This window comes from Hippopotamus amphibius, chromosome 3 (assembly GCF_030028045.1).
Source record: "Hippopotamus amphibius kiboko isolate mHipAmp2 chromosome 3, mHipAmp2.hap2, whole genome shotgun sequence".
Lineage (NCBI taxonomy): Eukaryota > Metazoa > Chordata > Mammalia > Artiodactyla > Hippopotamidae > Hippopotamus > Hippopotamus amphibius.
Genome location: NC_080188.1, coordinates 68,352,824 through 68,371,119, shown reverse-complemented (window position 1 = coordinate 68,371,119; position 18,296 = coordinate 68,352,824). Strand labels below are relative to the sequence as shown.

The window sequence follows — 18,296 nt, the reverse complement described above, 5'->3', positions numbered from 1 at the left end:
TGTGCTTCAAAGATAGTGCATATTTTTTTTTTACAAATTGAGTTTGTGCCAACCCTGCTTCAAGCAAGTCTATCGGTGCCACTTTTCCAATAGCACTGTTTTTTAATTAAGGCATGTACATTGTTTTTTTAGACACAATGCTATTGCATACTTAATAGACTACAGTATAGTGTAAACATTTTTACATGCACTGGGAAACCAAAAAATTTGTTTTGGTGATTCACTTTATTACAATGGTCTAGAACCAAATATCTCTGCTTTTAAGAAATTCTTGCATGTGGCATGGGCTCAATCACATTCATCTATTTCACCCTTTAATGTTAATGACCAATACTTTATATCATGATGTTTTCCCTCTAGGTGACAAAGTCATCCCCCTCATTGTGCCTCAGTGTAGAGAATGCAATGCTTGTCGGAACCCAGATGGCAACTTTTGTATAAGAAGCGAGTAGGTTTCAGTCACTTTTCTCTAATGCCACTTAGTAGTTCCTGCGCTAATTTTTGAATTGAATTAATATAAGCATTTGATGTATCAAATAGCCTTACTGGTTGTGGAGTCCTGGCTGATGGCACCACCAGATTTACATGCAGGGGCAAACCAGTCTATCACTTTGTGAGCGCTAGTACCTTTACTGAGTACACGGTGGTGGGTGAAACTTCTGTTGCTAAGATCGATGATGCAGCTCCTCCTGAGAAAGTCTGTTTAATTGGATGTAGATTTTCCACTGGATATGGGGCCGCTATTAAAACTGGCAAGGTGAGAAGCAGGGTGGGCTAGTTCCTTCTTTTTTATTTTTTAAATGATTTTTTTTTTTTGAAAACTGAAGAATTTTGAAAAAAAACAACTTTTGAAAACATCTCATATAGAGGCTATTTTTACACAATGCCAAATCAACTGGAAGAAAATGAAAATTTCAGATTCAAAATTTTATTTCTAAATAAGTAGAAATAAAATTTCTAGATCTAATTTTGTTTTCTAATTTCCTTCAGGTTTATTTCTAAAATTTAGATTCACATCTACAATTAATCTTTTTTCTTTCACAAAATAAATATCAAAGTTGGTGTGTTAGTTTGCTAGGGCTGTTGTAGCAAAATACCACAGACTCAGTGGCTTAAACAACACAAATTTATTGTCTCACATTCTGGAAACTAGAAGCCCAAAATCAAAGTGTCAGCAGAATTGGTTCTTTCTGAGGGCTGTGAGTGAAAGATCTGTTTCCAGCCTCTCTCCTTGACTGTCTTCACCCTATGTCTCTTCATATCACTTTCCTTTTATGCCAGCCTTTTTGTCCAAAATTTCCCCTTTTTTTATAAGGACACCAATTATATTGGATTAGGGTCCATCTAATTACCTTATTTTAACTTGATTAGCTCTGCAAAGACCCTGTCTCCAAATAAGATCACATTCTGAGGTACTGGGGGTTGACTTCAACATATGAATTTGCAGAGTTGAGTGTGGGGGACACAATTAGACCTATAATGGTTGGAATATAGTATGAAAACATGAAGGCATTTTTAAGAGTGATTATTTGGATTCAATTTATGTCACTCTTAATGAGTCAAAGAAGTAAGTAGAATAACACATAATTTATAAATAGTAAAACCATTCCCACAAGCAATCCAAGAAATCCCCGTACTGTGGTGGTCTCATCCAACTCCAAAGTCTTAAAAATTATCTATATGTTAGTTGATTCCAAATTTATATCTCAAACTCTCTCTCAACCCCAAATTCGTTTGTTCTAGTCCTTACTTGACCTCTCCCTTTGAAGGTCTCACAGGTATCTCAAACTGAAAACGTATAAAACGGAATTCTTAATTTTCTTCCTCTCTGCCCCTCAAACATATTTATCCCCACTCTAATTTTCTTCATCTTTGCTCTTCCCTCTCCAACACCGTATATGCAATCCAGCAGCAAGTCCTATTAACTTTACTTACAAGGTATGTTTTAAGTCTTTCCATTTTCTTCAACTCGCTACCATCATCATATCTTGACAGATGCAACAGCCTCCCTTTCGTTGTCTTCATTACTCCTCTTGACCATCTCTAATCAGTCTCCATTTACAAGCCAGAATAATTTTATAAGACATAAATTGATCTGCATTACTTCTTTGCCAAAAATCCTTCAGTAGCTTCTATACTTGGAACAATCTCATCTCATCCACTATGATCCCCTCACACTCTCTCACCTCTCTTGAGATCTGTAAGCCTGCTGAGCGGTTCCTGCATGAAGACATAGGCACAAGCTATTCTGATTGTCTGCAACACTCATCTACCAAGCCCTTGTGTGGCTGCTTCATTAACATCATTCTCAGGTTAAAGATAACCTGCCTGCTCAAGGAATTTTCTTCTGTCTACTCCATCCAAGCAGGAACCTCTTTCCAATATTCAAGGCTACATGATTGCTTTGCTAATAGTATGTGTCTGAAATCCCAAATTCTCATTATACCTTTAGTCTTCATTAGACCACAAGCTCCAGGAAGGTATGACCCAAGTCTCTATGCACTACAGTACTTAGCAAGGAGCCTGGACATAGTAATGACTTAATAAATAATAGTTGGAAAAGAAGAGATGTAGGAACGAAAAAGGAAAGGGATGTTCAAATATGTGGAATAATAAAAAGGTGAGGAGCTTGTGGAAAATATACATATGGGTGTTGAAGTAGATTTATCTGAGACATAGGTTCAAGACAGGTCTGAAATCTATGAATGTATAACATTAGCATGCGTGCCCATGTCAATGCCATATGTTAGTTACCACTTGCCTTTAGATTTATCTGGAAAATCTTGGTGCTGGAACAGTCCTCAAGACTTTCCACTAAAAATTTTCTACCAAGATAAAGGTGAGAGAAGGGACATTGGATATAGTTTTACACTAGCATCCTAAGTTTTTACTTTTTTTTTTTTTTTTTTTTGGGGGTACACCAGGTTCAATCAACTGTTTTTATACACATATCCCCATATTCCCTCCCTTCCTTGACGCCCCCCCCCCTCGAGTCCCCCCCACCCTCCCTGCCCCAGTCCTCTAAGGCATCTTCCATCCTCGAGTTGGACTCCCTTTGTTATACAACAACTTCCCACTGACTATTTTACAGTTGGTAGTATACATATGTCTGTGCTACTCTCTCGCTTCTTCTCAGTTTCCCCTTCACCCCCCGCCCCCTCCCATACCTCGAGTTCTCCAGTCCATTCTCTGTATCTGCTTCCTTGTTCTTGTCACTGAGTTCATCAGTACCATTTTTAGATTCCGTATATGTGAGTTAGCATACAATATTTGTCCTTCTCTTTCTGACTTACTTCACTATGTATGACAGATTGTAGTTCTATCCACCTCATTACATATAGCTCCATCTCATCCCTTTTTATAGCTGAGTAATATTCCATTGTATATATATGCCACATCTTCTGTATCCATTCATTTGTTGATGGGCATTTAGGTTGCTTCCATGTCCTGGCTATTGTAAAGAGTGCTGAAATAAACATTATGGTACAAGTTTCTTTTGGGATTATGGTTTTCTTTGGGTATATGCCCAGGAGTGGGATTACTGGATCATATGGTAGTTCTATGTGTAGTTTTTTAAGGAACCTCCAAATTGTTTTCCATAGTGGCTGTACCAACTTACAGTCCCACCAACAGTGCAGGAGAGTTCCCTTTTCTCCACACCCTCTCCAACATTTGTGGTTTCCAGACTTTGTGATGATGGCCATTCTGATTGGTGTGAGGTGATACCTCATTGTGGCTTTGACTTGCATTTCTCTGATGATTAGTGATGTTGAGCATCTTTTCATGTGTTTGTTGGCCATCTGTATGTCTTCTTTGGAGAAATGTCTATTTAGGTCTTCTGCCCATTTGTGGATTGGGTTATTTGCTTTTTTGGTATGAAGCTGCCTGAGCTGCTTGTATATTTTGGAGGTTAATCCTTTGTCCGTTGTTTCATAGGCAATTATTTTTTCCCATTCTGAGGGTTGCCTTTTAGTCTTGTTTATGGTTTCTTTTGCTGTGCAAAAGCTTTTAAGTTTCATGAGGTCCCATTCATTTATTCTTGATTTTATTTCCATGATTCTAGGAGGTGGGTCAAAAAGGATGTTGCTTTGATGTATGTCAAAGAGTGTTCTGCCTATGTTTTCCTCTAGGAGTTTTATAGTGTCTGGCCTTACATGTAGGTCTTTAATCCATTTTGAGTTTATTTTTGTGTATGGTGTTAGGAAGTGTTCTAATGTCATTCTTTTACATGTTGCTGTCCAATTTTCCCAGCACCACTTATTGAAGAGGCTGTCTTTTTTCCATTGTATACTCGTGCCTCCTTTGTCAAAGATAAGGTGCCCATATGTGTTTGGGCTTACTTCTGAGTTCTCTATTCTATTCCATTGATCTTCCTTTCTATTTTTGTGCCAGTACCATACTGTCTTGATCACTATGGCCTTGTAGTATAGTTTGAAGTCAGGAAGCCTGATTCCACCAACTCCATTTTTCCTTCTCAAGATTGCTTTGGCTATTCGGGGTCTTTTGCGTTTCCATACAAATCGTAAGATTTCTTGCTCTAGTTCTGTGAAAAATGCCATTGGTAATCTGATCGGGATTGCATTAAATCTGTAAATTGCTTTGGGTAGTACGGTCATTTTCACAATGTTGATTCTTCCAATCCAGGAACATGGTATGTCCCTCCATCTGTTTGTGTCGTCTTTGATTTCTTTTATCAATGTCTTAAAGTTTTCTGCATACAGATCTTTTGCCTCCTTAGGCAGGTTTATTCCTAGGTATTTTATTCTTTTGGTTGCAATGGTGAATGGGAGAGTTTCCTTAATTTCTCTTTCTGCTCTTCCGTTGTTCGTGTATAGGAATGCAAGAGATTTCTGTGCATTAATTTTGTATCCTGCTACTTTACTAAACTCATCAATGAGTGCTAGCAGTTTTCTGGTAGAATCTTTAGGGTTTTCTATATATAGTATCATGTCATGTGCAAAGAGTGATAATTTTACTTCTTCTTTTCCAATTTGGATTCCTTTAATTTCTTTTTCTTCTCTGATTGCTGTGGCTAACACTTCCAAAACTATGTTGAATAACAGTGGTGAGAGTGGACACCCTTGTCTTGTTCCTGTTCTTAGAGGGAATTCTTCCAGTTTTTCTCCATTGAGAACAATGTTGGCTTTTGGTTTGTCATATATGGCTTTTATGATGTTGAGGTAATTTCCTTCTATGCCCATTTTCTGGAGAGCTTTTATCATAAATGGATGTTGAACTTTGTCAAAAGCTTTTTCTGCATCTATTGAAATGATCATATGGTTTTTATCCTTCAATTTGTTGATGTGATGTATCACGTTGATTGATTTGCGTATATTGAAGAATCCTTGCATCCCAGGGATAAACCCCACTTGATCATGGTGTATGATTTTTTTAATGTGCTGTTGCACTCTGTTAGCTAGTATTTTGTTGAGGATTTTTGCATCTATATTCATCAGTGATATTGGTCTGTAGTTTTCTTTTTTTGTGACATCTTTGCCTGGTTTTGGTATCAGGGTGATGGTAGCCTCGTAGAATGAGTTTGGGAGTGCTCCGCCTTCTGCAATATTTTGGAAGAGTTTGAGAAGGATAGGTGTTAACTCTTCTCGAAATGTTTGATAGAATTCGCCAGTGAATCCATCTGGTCCTGGGCTTTTGTGTGTTGGGAGATTTTTAATCACTGCCTCAATTTCTGTACTTGTGATTGCTCTGTTCATGGTTTCTATTTCTTCCTGGTTCAGTCTTGGAAGGTTGTATTTTTCTAAGAATGTATCCATTTCTTCCAGGTTATCCAATTGATTGGCATATAGTTGCTTGTAGTAGTCTCTCATGATGTTTTGTATTTCTGAGGTGTCTGTTGTGACTTCTCCTTTTTCATTTCTAATTCTGTTGATTTGCATCTTCTCCCTTTTTTTCTTGATGAGTCTGGCTAATGGTTTATCAATTTTGTTAATCTTCTCAAAGAACCAGCTTTTAGTTTTATTTATTTTTCTTATGGTTTCTTTCCTTTCTTTTTCATTTATTTCTGCTCTGATCTTTATGATTTCTTTCCTTCTGCTTGCTTTGGGGTTTCTTTGTTCTTCTTTCTCTAGTTGTTTGAGGTGTAAGGTTAGGTTGTTTATTCGATCATTTTCTTGTTTCTTAAGGTAGGACTGTATTGCTATAAACTTCCCTCTTAGAACTGCTTTTGCTGCGTCCCATAGGTTTTGGGTTGTTGTGTTTTCGTTGTCATTTGTTTCTAGATATTTTTTGATTTCCTCTTTGATTTCTTTAGTGATTCCTTGGTTGTTTAAGAGTGAATTGTTTAGCCTCCATGTGTTTGTATTTTTTGCAGTTTTTTTCCCGTAATTGATATCTAGTCTCATGGCGTTGTGGTCTGAGAAGATGCTTGATATGATTTCAATTTTCTTGAATTTGCTGAGGTTTGATTTGTGACCCAAGATGTGATCTATCCTGGAAAATGTTCCGTGTGCACTTGAGAAGAACGTGTAGTCTCTCGTTTTTGGATGGAATGTCCTATAAATATCAATGAAGTCGAGATGGTCTAATGTGTCATTTAAAGCTTGTGTGTCTTTATTTATTTTCTGTTTGGATGATCTGTCCATTGATGTAAGTGGGGTGTTCAAGTCTCCCACTATAATTGTGTTACTGTCGATGTCCCCTTTTATAGCTGTTAGTATTTGCCTTATGTATTGAGGTGCTCCTATATTGGGGGCATAGATATTTACCATTGTGATATGTTCTTCTTGGATGGATCCCTTGATCATTATGTAGTGCCCTTCCTTGTCTCTTTTAATAGTCTTTACTTTCAAGTCTAATTTGTCTGATATGAGTATTGCTACTCCAGCTTTCTTTTGATTTCCATTTGCATGGAATATCTTTTTCCATCCCTTCACTTTCAGTCTATATGTATCCCTTGGTCTGAAGTGGGTTTCTTGTAGGCAGCATATAGAAGGGTCTTGTTTTTGTATCCATTCAGCCAGTCTGTGTCTTTTGGTTGGAGCATTTAGTCCATTTACATTTAAAGTGATTATTGACATGTGTGTTCCAATTACCATTTTCTTAATTGTTTTGGGTTTGTATTTGTAGGTGTTTTCCTTTTCTTGTGTTTCCTACTTAGAGAAGTTCCTTTAGCACTTGTTGTAAGGCTGGTTTGGTGGTGCTGAATTCTCTTAACTTTTGCTTGTCTGGAAAGCTTTTGATTTCTCCCTCAAATCTGAATGAGATTCTTGCTGGGTAGAGTATTCTTGGCTGTAGGTTTCTCTCTTTCAGGACTTTCAGTATATCCTGCCATTCCCTTCTGGCCTGCAGAGTTTCTGTAGAAAGGTCAGCTGTTATCCTGATGGGTTTTCCCTTATATGTTGTTTGTTGCTTTTCTCTTGCTGCTTTTAAGATTTTTTCTTTGTGTTTAATTGTCATTAGTTTGATTAATATGTGTCTTGGTGTATTTCTCCTTGGGTTTATTCTGTATGGGACTCTCTGTGCTTCTTGGACTTGGTGAATTATTTCCTTTCCCATGTTGGGGAAGTTTTCCACTATAACCTCTTCAAATATTTTCTCAGACCCTTTCTTGTTTTCTTCTTCTTCTGGGATGCCTATAATTCGAATGTTGGTACGTTTAAGGTTATCACTGAGGTCTCTGAGGCTGTCTTCTAGTCTTTTTATTTTTTTATCTTTTTCCTGCTCTGTGGCGTTTATTTCTCCCATTCTATCTTCCAACTCACTTATTTGTTCTTCTGCCTCCGTCATTCTGCTGGTTAGAGCATCTAGAGTATTTTTAATTTCAGTTATTTTGTTATCCATTGCTGTTTGTTTTTCTGAGTTCTTATGAACTGTTTCTTGTACTTTCTCTATTTTGGTATTGAGATTTTGTATCATTTTTACTATCATTACTCTAAATTCTTTTTCAGGCATTTTTCCTATTTCCTCCTCATTGATTTGGTCTTGTGGGTTTTTTTCCTGCTCCTTTGCCTGCATGGTGTTTCTTTGTTTCCTCATGGTTGTCCAAGCTTTTGGGGTTGCTTGTCCTGGTGATAGAGGTGTTTATAGAAGACTGTCCAAGCCTCAGACTAATGTCCAAGTATTGGAGTAGACGAATATTCAGTCGGCTATGTCAGGCTCCCCGCAGCCCTTTCTGGTGTCTGAGGCCGTCTGCTGGTGTTCAGCTGGTTCTCTGTGGGAATGACTGCGTCCTTCCGTGCATTCCCAATGCATCTGTGGAGAGGGATGCACTCCACGTCTCTCTACTTCGCCACCATCTTTTCTGCCCCCCTAGCATCCTAAGTTTTTTATTGTACTTGATGTATTGGTACCATATTAGTATTTGGCTAACATATTATCAAGCAAGACATTCTCCACTTTTAGGTATAATTTTTTTGGAAGCTATATCTTAAGGCAAATCACTTGAATGAACACATATTCTTGCTTTTGCCTATGAGAAAATAGGTCAAACTTACAATATGAGGGTGTGTTGGGGTCCCCCCAAATGCTCTTTTGGTTCAATGATTCACTAGAAGGATTTATAAACTCAGAAATTATTATACTCATGGTTACAGTTTGTTACAGTGAAAGGATACAGATTAAAACCGGCAAAGGAAAAAAGCACATAGGGTGAAATCCAAGAGAGACCAGGTATAAGTTTCCAGTTACCTCTTCCAGTAGGTTCACATGGTCAGAGCTTAATTCTCCCAGCAACAATGTGTGACAACACATACTAAGTGTTGCCAACTGGGGAAGCTCACTCAAGTCTTGTGCCCAGGGTTTCTATTGGGGGAACAGTCATGTAGGCACACAGCTCCCACAGGACTGACCTAAGCTACTCAGACCCCAGAAGCATCAGGAGTTAAACTGATGACTCAAAGCCCCAGAAATAAGAAAACAGGCATTCACCATGTTACATTGTTGGCATAAACTATCTGGAGTAGCCCAATGTCTCAGATGTACAAAGACATTCTTAATGGACAGGATAGTCCAAGGACTCAAAAGTTATCTCCCAAGAGCTGATTAAGGGTCAGTCCTGAGGTTCTTTGGAATAGTGAAATATAAGTACTTATTAAAGATCATGAAGGGGATCAGAACAGTAAAGAAAAATAATACTAAAAAGTAGAGGCTTACTATATTTTAAAATATAAAATAATAAAATATTCTTTAAAATAATATTTTTAATGACCTAAAATTGACACTCTTGTTTTAGACTACGGCTTTCTTCTACAATAATGATGTGGATGATTCACTGTAGATATTAATCTCCAGTTCCCATTCTGTAGAACAAGAAGGTTGGGAAGGGAGAGAAGTTTGCTTTTTTTTTTTTTTTTTGGTTTGTGGTTTTGATTTTCAGGTGGGGGGACACCTGAAGTTAGCAGAGACTGGGGCCATGATCCACGTAAAGGCTCAGAGGCAGGGTGACAGGTCAAAAATTACAACTTTGCAGGTGGGTGATTGGGTCCTAGGGAGAAGTCTTTAGGGGCTCAGTTCCCTGGTGGTCAGAAAGATCACACTGCAGGGCCACCATAGGCTAAGGCTTGCTAGAGATTAAATAAGGGAGGCTGCAAGAGGTCCCAGAAGATAGCGCTAGAATCATAAGATTTTGTACCTAAATCTAGAACCTAAAGTTCAACCATCAACAAAATATTCCATTTCATATCTATACAATAAAACTAGCAGATAAACTAGGAGAAAAGGCAGAGAATGTCCCGTTTAGTTTCTGGCATAAAATGCTGACTACAAAGAATCCATCAATAAAATTTGCTGCATAGATGAGTGAAGGACTGAATGATGCTTGAGAGAATGGCGACACTAACTTCAAACCTCCAAATTCAGGAATTAAACTGAGGGGTTAGGATGCCGTAGCTGAAATTATAGCTCATGGCGAGTGGGTGCAGCATCTCTGCACCCACTTAAATATCAGCTTACAAATTCAGACATTTCAAAACATATGCATATATAGACCTCTACACACAGGCTATTTCTTCAGGTAATTCCTGAAAGAAGGGAGGACAAAACCAGAGAACCAGGACATCTGACAATACACCCTGCTCACACACAAGACTTTGCATGTTAAAAAAAAAAAAAAAAAGGAAGGAAGGAAGAAAGAAAGGGAAGGAGGGAGGGAGGGGAAAAAGAAAAGAAAAGAAGACAAAAATGATCACAGTAAGTTCCATATCCTTTTTTTGTGGGTTTCCTTGTTTTCAAGTCTCTCTGATCCCTGCTGTGAAACAGGGTTAGGACTCTACTAGCAAGAAAATGACTTTTGGCTAGAACCTTCTTTAACATAGCATAGTACAGGGTAAAAATCCCCCAATTGATTTAACTACATTTCCTTCCTGGAGCTACACACAGATCATCTAACTGCAACATGGAGGTTCAACTTTGATGAAAAAACGATTTATTTACAAATGACTGAGAGTTATGGTTATTAAGAAAATGCTAATTAAACAAAATCTAAAACAGATTTAGCATGGTTTTGTGAAGAAGAGTAATAGAGATCCAAGAGCTTATTTAATCCTGCTATGAGGTTAGATGCGGTTGTGAGTGGTGACCAAGAAGGCTACCAAAGCTCCCACAACAAAGGCCTGAATGATGTAAACTTTTATCAAAGGTTTTCATTTATTTGCAAAATATGGTTTGTGTGCCTTTTCTGTTCTCAGGCGTTCTACTGTTTCTAGCTCTCTTTGTGGCATTCTCATGAGAATGTCATCCGGTCCTAATAACTCATCATAGTGTTCTTCTGAATTTTGTGTTCTAATATTGGAGATACTTTGCAGGTTCCATCTTTTAACCCGAGGTCTAGCCTTTATAGGAACTTGTTGCTCCACAGGTCACCCCTGGTTCAACTTGTGTGGTCTTTGGCCTGGGAGGAGTTGGCCTTTCAGTCATCATGGGCTGTAAGTCAGCCGGTGCATCCAGGATCACTGGGATTGACCTCAACAAAAACAAATTTGAAAAGGCCGTGGCTGTAGGAGCCACTGAGTGCATCAGCCCCAGGTACTCCACCGAGCCCATCAGTAAGGTGCTGTCAGAAATGACAGCCAACACTGTGGACTACAGTTTTGAAGCTATTGGGCATCTTGAAACTATGGTGAGAGCCAAGATTAGGGGAGCCACACAATATCAAAACTACCTTGATCGCACAGGGTAAACTCATTTTCCACAGCTTTTCTAAAAGCAACTGCCTGGTAGGCAAAACAACCTGGTCATCATGAAGCACTTGTGCCTAAAAATTCAAACAGCTTATGTGCAGATCTGTTTGACCAAAGTTAAGTATCACATCATACCACTCTCATGTGACCAGACTGCCAGGGAGTCAACCATCTAGGCAAATTAAGTGTTAATCTACTTTGTATACGTGGCTTTTTTGGCAACAGTGATTCCATCAATTGAACTTTAGCAAGCCAAACAGCACAAAGTGACTCTCTGGGGAGAGAGAAGGAGGAGAGCCAGCAGGGAAAGGAACTATTCCAAATTTGGCAGTCTCTTCCCTCAAAACCACATGTAGCCAACTTCTCACTCTACACCTGAGCTTTGTTTTCTCTTTTCCGAATCATCTTAAAATAGGAGCCTTCAACTTTCTAAAACATGCCAGAACTTCCCTGGTGGTCCAGTGGTAAAGAATCTGCCTTCCAATGCAGGGGACATGGGCTTAATCCCTGGTGGGGGAACTAAGATCCCACATGCCGTGGGGCAACAAAGCCCATGCACCACAACTACTGAGCTCGTGCGCCTCAAGTAGAGACCCTGTATGCCGCAAACTACAGCGCCCACATGCTCTGGAGCCTGTGCACCACAACTAGAGAAGAGAAAACCCGCATGCCACAACTAGAGAGAAGCCCGCGCATGGCAATGAAGACCCAACACAGCCAAACAAAATTAAAAACAAATAAATAACAAAAAAAAAGATAAGACATAAAATAATAAAATAAAATAAGCCTCCCTTGTAGCAGCCAGTAGCACCAGACTTCCATATCGATCAATCGGAGAAACAGGTCAACTCTCCTGTATTGGAAAGCTCCAGCCTGGGGTAGGGTAGGGAGGGAGACTTTTGGGACAAAGTCAGTTCTGCTCACAGTTGAGTAGTAGACTAAATTTGCTCTCATACTTTCGATACTTTAGGGATAAGTAGTCTTTAATTTACCATTGTTGTCATTTCCCTTCCCTAGCGTCACTTAGAATTATTCCATAGCAACAAATTCCATGTTTTTATAGCCAACATGCAATACTGGATATTGTTAGGGTGTATTGATTTCCAGATGATACTTTAATGAACATTGGTCTCTGAAAAATGCCAACATCTACTGCTACAACCTACCAAATATTCAAAAAACTATCAGTGAATGGCTGGATGGGTGGATGACCAGAAAATGTGGGGTTAGTCTCAGAGATGCAACCAAGAAAGGGATTCCTTTATACCACATTTTAGTATTTAATTTTCATACTAAACTTAAAAACAACTGGGTTAATTGATTCAGTATAGGTTATTTGATTTAGTTTACTTCAAATGGTTTTCCAAAGCTTATCTGAAGTGATGATATCGGTCTGAAAATACAGGACCAAATACCCAGTTGGTCCGGGGTAAACTGAAAATGCCATGAATACTGACCACAGACTTTCTGCCTTAAAGGGCAAATGTATGAAGGAGTTTAACTCATGACTAAAATTGTGTTGAGAATGTTTTAAAGCAAGCAGAAAGCAAGAGACATATGGGCCTAATTTCACTTCATGACTTGGAGACTGAGCCAAGTACTGGAACCGCAATAGTATGGAGGGCATTTCTAAGCCTATGACATATTATGAGACATGAGGAACAACAAGTCTCCTTTACTCTAAACTCAGATTGATGCCCTTTCATCCTGCAACATGAGCTATGGGGTCAGTGTGGTAGTGGGATCTCGTCTATCAGCCAAGATGCTCACCTACGACCCAATGCTTCTCTTCACTGGGTGTACACGGAAGGGATGCATTCTTGGAGGTAAAGATGACAAATCCTCTGGCCTGAGAGTGGTGGCTTTCACTCTGTTGACAAATAGGAGAAGTCTATTTTCTCATCATATACTCCCTTAAAAGTCTTTCTTCCAAGAACAGATATGAAGCAATCTAAAATGAGACTGTGACCATAATGATACAAAAGATAATCCCCTCCACCCTGATTTAGGGCTAATATTGGTGGGCATATTTTTTTTAATAAGCATTTTTTTAAGAACTTTTATTGAGATACAATTAACAGACAATAAACAGCCTATATTTAGAGTGTACAATTTGGTATCCCAATCTTCCAGTTCATTCCCCCCCAACCCTCCCCGCTTTCCTGGTGGGCATATTTTTAATATTAGCATCTGCAACTCAAGTTCTCCAAAGGTCTGAATGAGAGGCACCAGCACTGTCTCTATTGGGATGATTTTATGGAATGGAAATTTCTGATTTAATCTATTATTTTCTTTTCTGTTTTTTTTAAAATTAATTTTATTTTTTTATTGGCTGTGTTGGGTCTTCGTTGCTGCACACAGGCTTTCTCTAGTTGGGGAGAGCGGGGGCTACTCTTTGTTGTGGTGGGAGGGCTCCTCATTGCGGTGGCTTCTCTTGTTGTGGAGCAAGGCCTCTAGATGCGGGGGCTTCAGTAGCTGCAGCACATGGGCTCAATTGCTGTGGCTCACAGGCTCTAGAGCGCAGGCTCAATAGTTGTGGCGCACAGGCTTAGTTGTTCTGTGGCATGTGGGATCTTCCCAGACCAGGGATGGAACCCATGTCCCCTTGCATTGGCAGGTGGATTCTTAACCACTGCACCACCTAAGAAATCCTAATCTATTATTTTCAATGTACACGAGAATACGTACGAAAATAGAATTTATTCAATTCACCATAGTATCAGCAAAAAGTTCTGGATCTAAAGCCAAAATAAACAAAAAGGAATAGTCCCATTTTATGGGGACAGTTGGGATTAACACGGGAAAGACTGGCACAGACAATGGTCAACTCTCAGTCCTGGTCTTACGTGAATTATCAGCAGGATTTGACACAGCTGATGACTCCCTTGTTCTCAAACACTCTGTTCAGGTCACTTCTAGATATTAATTACTTTGTTGTTATTGCTGTTGTTCTTCGTCTTCCTGCTCCTCTCACCCCTTCTCTTCTTTCTCTTTCATTCCTCCTCTTCCTCCTTCATGGTCACTCCTTCCAGGAACCTGTGCTGCTTCCCCCACATCCCTCAGATTCTAACTTTGGTGGGTCCTAAGGTTCAGTCCTCAGACCTCTTCTCCTATTTACATTTCCTTTCAAGGTAATCTCCTCTGATCGCAAGGCTTTAAATACACTCTATTTATAACACAAGTTTATATCTTCAGCCTAGACCTCCACCTGAGCTACAGACTCATATCCAATTGCCCACCTGACGTCTCCACTTGGATATTTAATAGACATGCAAACTTAACCTGCCCAAACCACTCCTGACTCCACCACCTCCATCCTAGTCCCCAATCTGCCCCTTCTACAGTCTTCTCACCTCAATAAATGATTCGAAGCCTGATCATTCCTGTTGATCAGGCTTCAAACCTTGAGTTACACTCTTTCTCTTATACAATCAGTATTTCAGCAAATACTGTTGGCTCTATTGTCAAAGTATATCCAGGATCTGGCCATTCCTAACCAGCAGCATCACTTGTCCAAGCCGCCATCATCTCCTTCCTGTATTACAGAAATGTCTTAAATGGTCTCCCTGCTTTTGCCCTTTGCCTCCATATAGAATATTCCCCACAGAGCAGCCAGAGTGAGAATGCTGAATGGAAATGAGATCAGGTCACACTTCTCTCAAACCTATCTACTGTCTTCCTTTCTCACTCAGAATAAAATCTCAAAACATACAATGGCCAAAAGGCTCCACATGATCTGGCCCTTTGACCCCAGCTGCTACTATTCCATTCTGTTCTCACGCTGCTGTAGCCACACTGGCCTCCTCGCTGTTCTCATTGGCCAACACCCTACCTCAACACCTTTATAATTACTCTACCCTCTCCCTGAAATATTCTTTCCCAATATTTCTGGATAAAATGATTCTGAAATAAATATTTAGTATCTTATGTGGACCTGGGAATTAGCAGGGTGCTTAGGTCAACAATATTAACATTTTTAATGTACATGTTCTAAAGCCATAATTATATATTTTGAGATACATATATGTGTATACACACACACACACACACACAGAGTTGGATTTTTATGTTTGAGTAGAGATTTTTTTAAAAAGAGTTTTATCCCAGCTGCTACCACGTACAGCAGATTTAGCATATAAATATATGATACGTGTATTTCCTACAGTAATATTACTTTTATGAACAGTCTTTAACACATTGTAACCATTCTTTTTGGATGCATATGTAAATATTTTTAAAAAGCACTTGTTACAAATTAACTTGAAATAGGTTTTGAAATCAGCTCTTAGCATGGTACCTTACTTGATTAGTTTAGAAAAGAAATAGTGAAATATAAGGGAGGGTCCATTTTAAATGATTAACTTTAAGAATCATTTTATAACTAGATGAAACTGAAAAGCATCCTATAAGGGGTCATGAGACTATTTGCCAGCATACATTAACATTTCAGAAAATATGTCTTTTTGTAATACTACTTCAATATAAAAGTGCAGCTAGAATCATGCTGTAATATATATCCTAATGTTGAGTTCAATAAAGTAGAATTATAAGTCCCTAAATCCCTGTTTACTTAGTAATGATTCCATTTAACCAAAAAATGTTTTCAATTTGGTACAACTGCACTGGTCTAACTAGCTATATCTATATATATAATATACTTAAAATTCTTTAAAAAATTTTTAAATATTTTATGAAATGTTTTGTAGTGATATATTTTGAAGTGGGCAGTTTTGTTATAAAGCTTTTAATGACTATGAGTAAAGTATGAAGTCACCTGAAAAAACACATGAAATACTTTATAAGAAAAATAAGTAAGGTGGGCATAGCAGAAATTGGAGTTTTCAATATAAGGCTGTAATGTGGCTTGGACAGTCCTGCCTTGGGAGACTGCAAAAGGTCCAGATAATTACGAGTCACTTTTCACAACAAGTCTTTCCCAATGAAAAGTGGCTTGAACTCAAGGGGTAAAAGGTCTCTTTACCAGTTTGTTGATCTAGGCTTATCCAGGTTTAAAAAACAAAGCAAAACAAAAAACAGCTGAAATACTAAAAAGTATGTGAAATTCCTTCATCATCAGCTGTTTAACTATGGCAATTTTCAAAGCACTTATAAATAGCCACAGTTTATTAGAAAAAAATATGTACATGCATACACACACAATCTCCACCTAAGAATCCTTTGAAGAGGGCTTCCTAGGTGGCACAGTGGTTGAGAATCTGCCTGCCAATGCAAGAGACACAGGTTCGATCCCTGCTCCAGGAGGATCCCACATGCTGCGGAGCAACGAAGCCCGTGCACCACAACTATTGAGCCTGCGCTTTAGAGCACATGAGCCACAACTATTGAACCCACATGCTGCAACTACTGAGGCCCACGTGCCTAGAGCCGGTGCTCTGCAACAAGAGAAGCCATGGCAATGAGGAGCCCGCGCACCACAATGAAAAGTAGCCCCCACTCACCGCAACTAAAAAGAAAGCCTGCACACAGCAAAAAAAAGACTCAACACAGCCAATAAAATAATAAATTAAAAAAAAAAGATCCCATGAACCATGGTGGCATAGCCTAAATAATAAATAAATAAATAAATAAATAAATAAATAAATAAATAAAATTAAAAAAAAAAAGAATCCTTCAGAGACATTTCCCTCATCCATCAGCAATATCTATATTTAGGACCCTAGGACCTAGTTAATGAAGGAAAACTGATCCCCCAAAAGCATTTTTTGGGTTAATGTTTATGTACCTTATCTAAAATTTTTTTTAAAAACTTATTACATACAGATATCTAAAATTATATACAAATATAGTTACATCAGAAGAAATAAATCCAAAAAGGAATAAACATTTATATTCTCAGATCACAGTTTTTGAAATAAACTCCACTTTATGCCTGGAGCATCTTATAAATTATATATTTTAAAATGTTATATATGTCACAATTTTATACTTTTAGTATTTATTCTGAAACTTTGTGAAATCATTTCTCACTTCTGAACTTGTCATGGCCAAATAGTGAACAGAAAGACCTTCTACAATCTTGCCAGGGAAACGTGCCTATGAGTAGTTTTCATATCATCAGAAAACGCTGGTCCTAAGGAAAGATCAGGAAATTGATAGTTTTTGTATTTTTCATTTCTAGTCAAGGAAGCCATGAAGCAGTGTCAAACTGTGTTCTTGGCTATTAAATCAGAGGATAAATGAGCAAGAAATAGCTAGAGGTATGTTAAACAAAATATCCAGCTTCTTGTTTAAAAAATAATCTAGAATTTTATCCACTTAAATCATGTGTGAAAAGTACTAATTTATTAGGCAATTTTGTTTTCATTCCAACCACACACAAAGCACTGAGTTAGGAAAACACCTAGCTCATGGCGGTGAGTAAAAAACAGACATGGCCTCTGCCCTCACAGAGCATATGGTATGGTAAGAGACACATTTAATAAGAAAGTAAATAAACATAGAAATATATCACTTAATAAGCCAGAGAAAGAAAAACAAATACCATATGCTAACTCATATATATAGAATCTAAAAAAATGGTACTGATGAAGCCAGTGACAGGGCAAGAATAAAGATGCAGATGTAGAGAACGGACTTGAGGACATGGGGTGGGGGGCGAAGGGGAAGCAGTACAAAGTGAGAGAGTAGCATTGACATATATACACTACCACATGTAAAATAGGTAGTGGGAAGCTGCTACATAACATAGGGAGATCAACTCAATGACTGGTGATGACTTAGAGGGGTGGGATAGGGAGGATGGGAGGGAGTCGCTGGATGGAGGGGATATGGGGATATATGTATAAATACAGCTGATACACTTCGTTGTACAGCAAAAACTGGCACAACAGTGTAAAGCAATTATAATCCGATAAAGAGCTTAAAAAAATGAGAGAAAAAAAGTAACTGGACTCAGCTCATAAAAAAAACAAAAGAAGAAATGTATCACTTAAATTTGTGATGTGTTAAATAGGGCAACGACAAAAGTACTGTGTTAGAGGGGGGAGAAAGGGAAGAAAGGGAAGGAATTTTTCAGTTTTCTATAAGGTGTCTTGGGAGGCCATGCTGAGAAGGTCAGTTTAAGCTCACATCTGAGGGATGAACTGAAACAGGTCCCGTGAAGAGAGGGGCAAAATTCTCCCAGTCAAAGGAACCACATGC

General features: G+C 38.5%; 1 protein-coding gene across 1 annotated transcript in view; it reads left to right on the top strand.

The window, feature by feature from the left end:
• LOC130848462 (all-trans-retinol dehydrogenase [NAD(+)] ADH7-like) overlaps window positions 1-17,336 on the top strand; it is a 31,561-nt gene extending 14,225 nt beyond the window's left edge. Inside the window, 5 exon segments of the mRNA XM_057726950.1 lie at window positions 361-448; window positions 541-757; window positions 10,814-11,074; window positions 12,826-12,961; window positions 17,275-17,336. Of these exon segments, the coding sequence (XP_057582933.1) occupies window positions 361-448; window positions 541-757; window positions 10,814-11,074; window positions 12,826-12,961; window positions 17,275-17,336 (764 nt within the window).
• The last annotated feature ends 960 nt before the right edge of the window (window positions 17,337-18,296 follow it).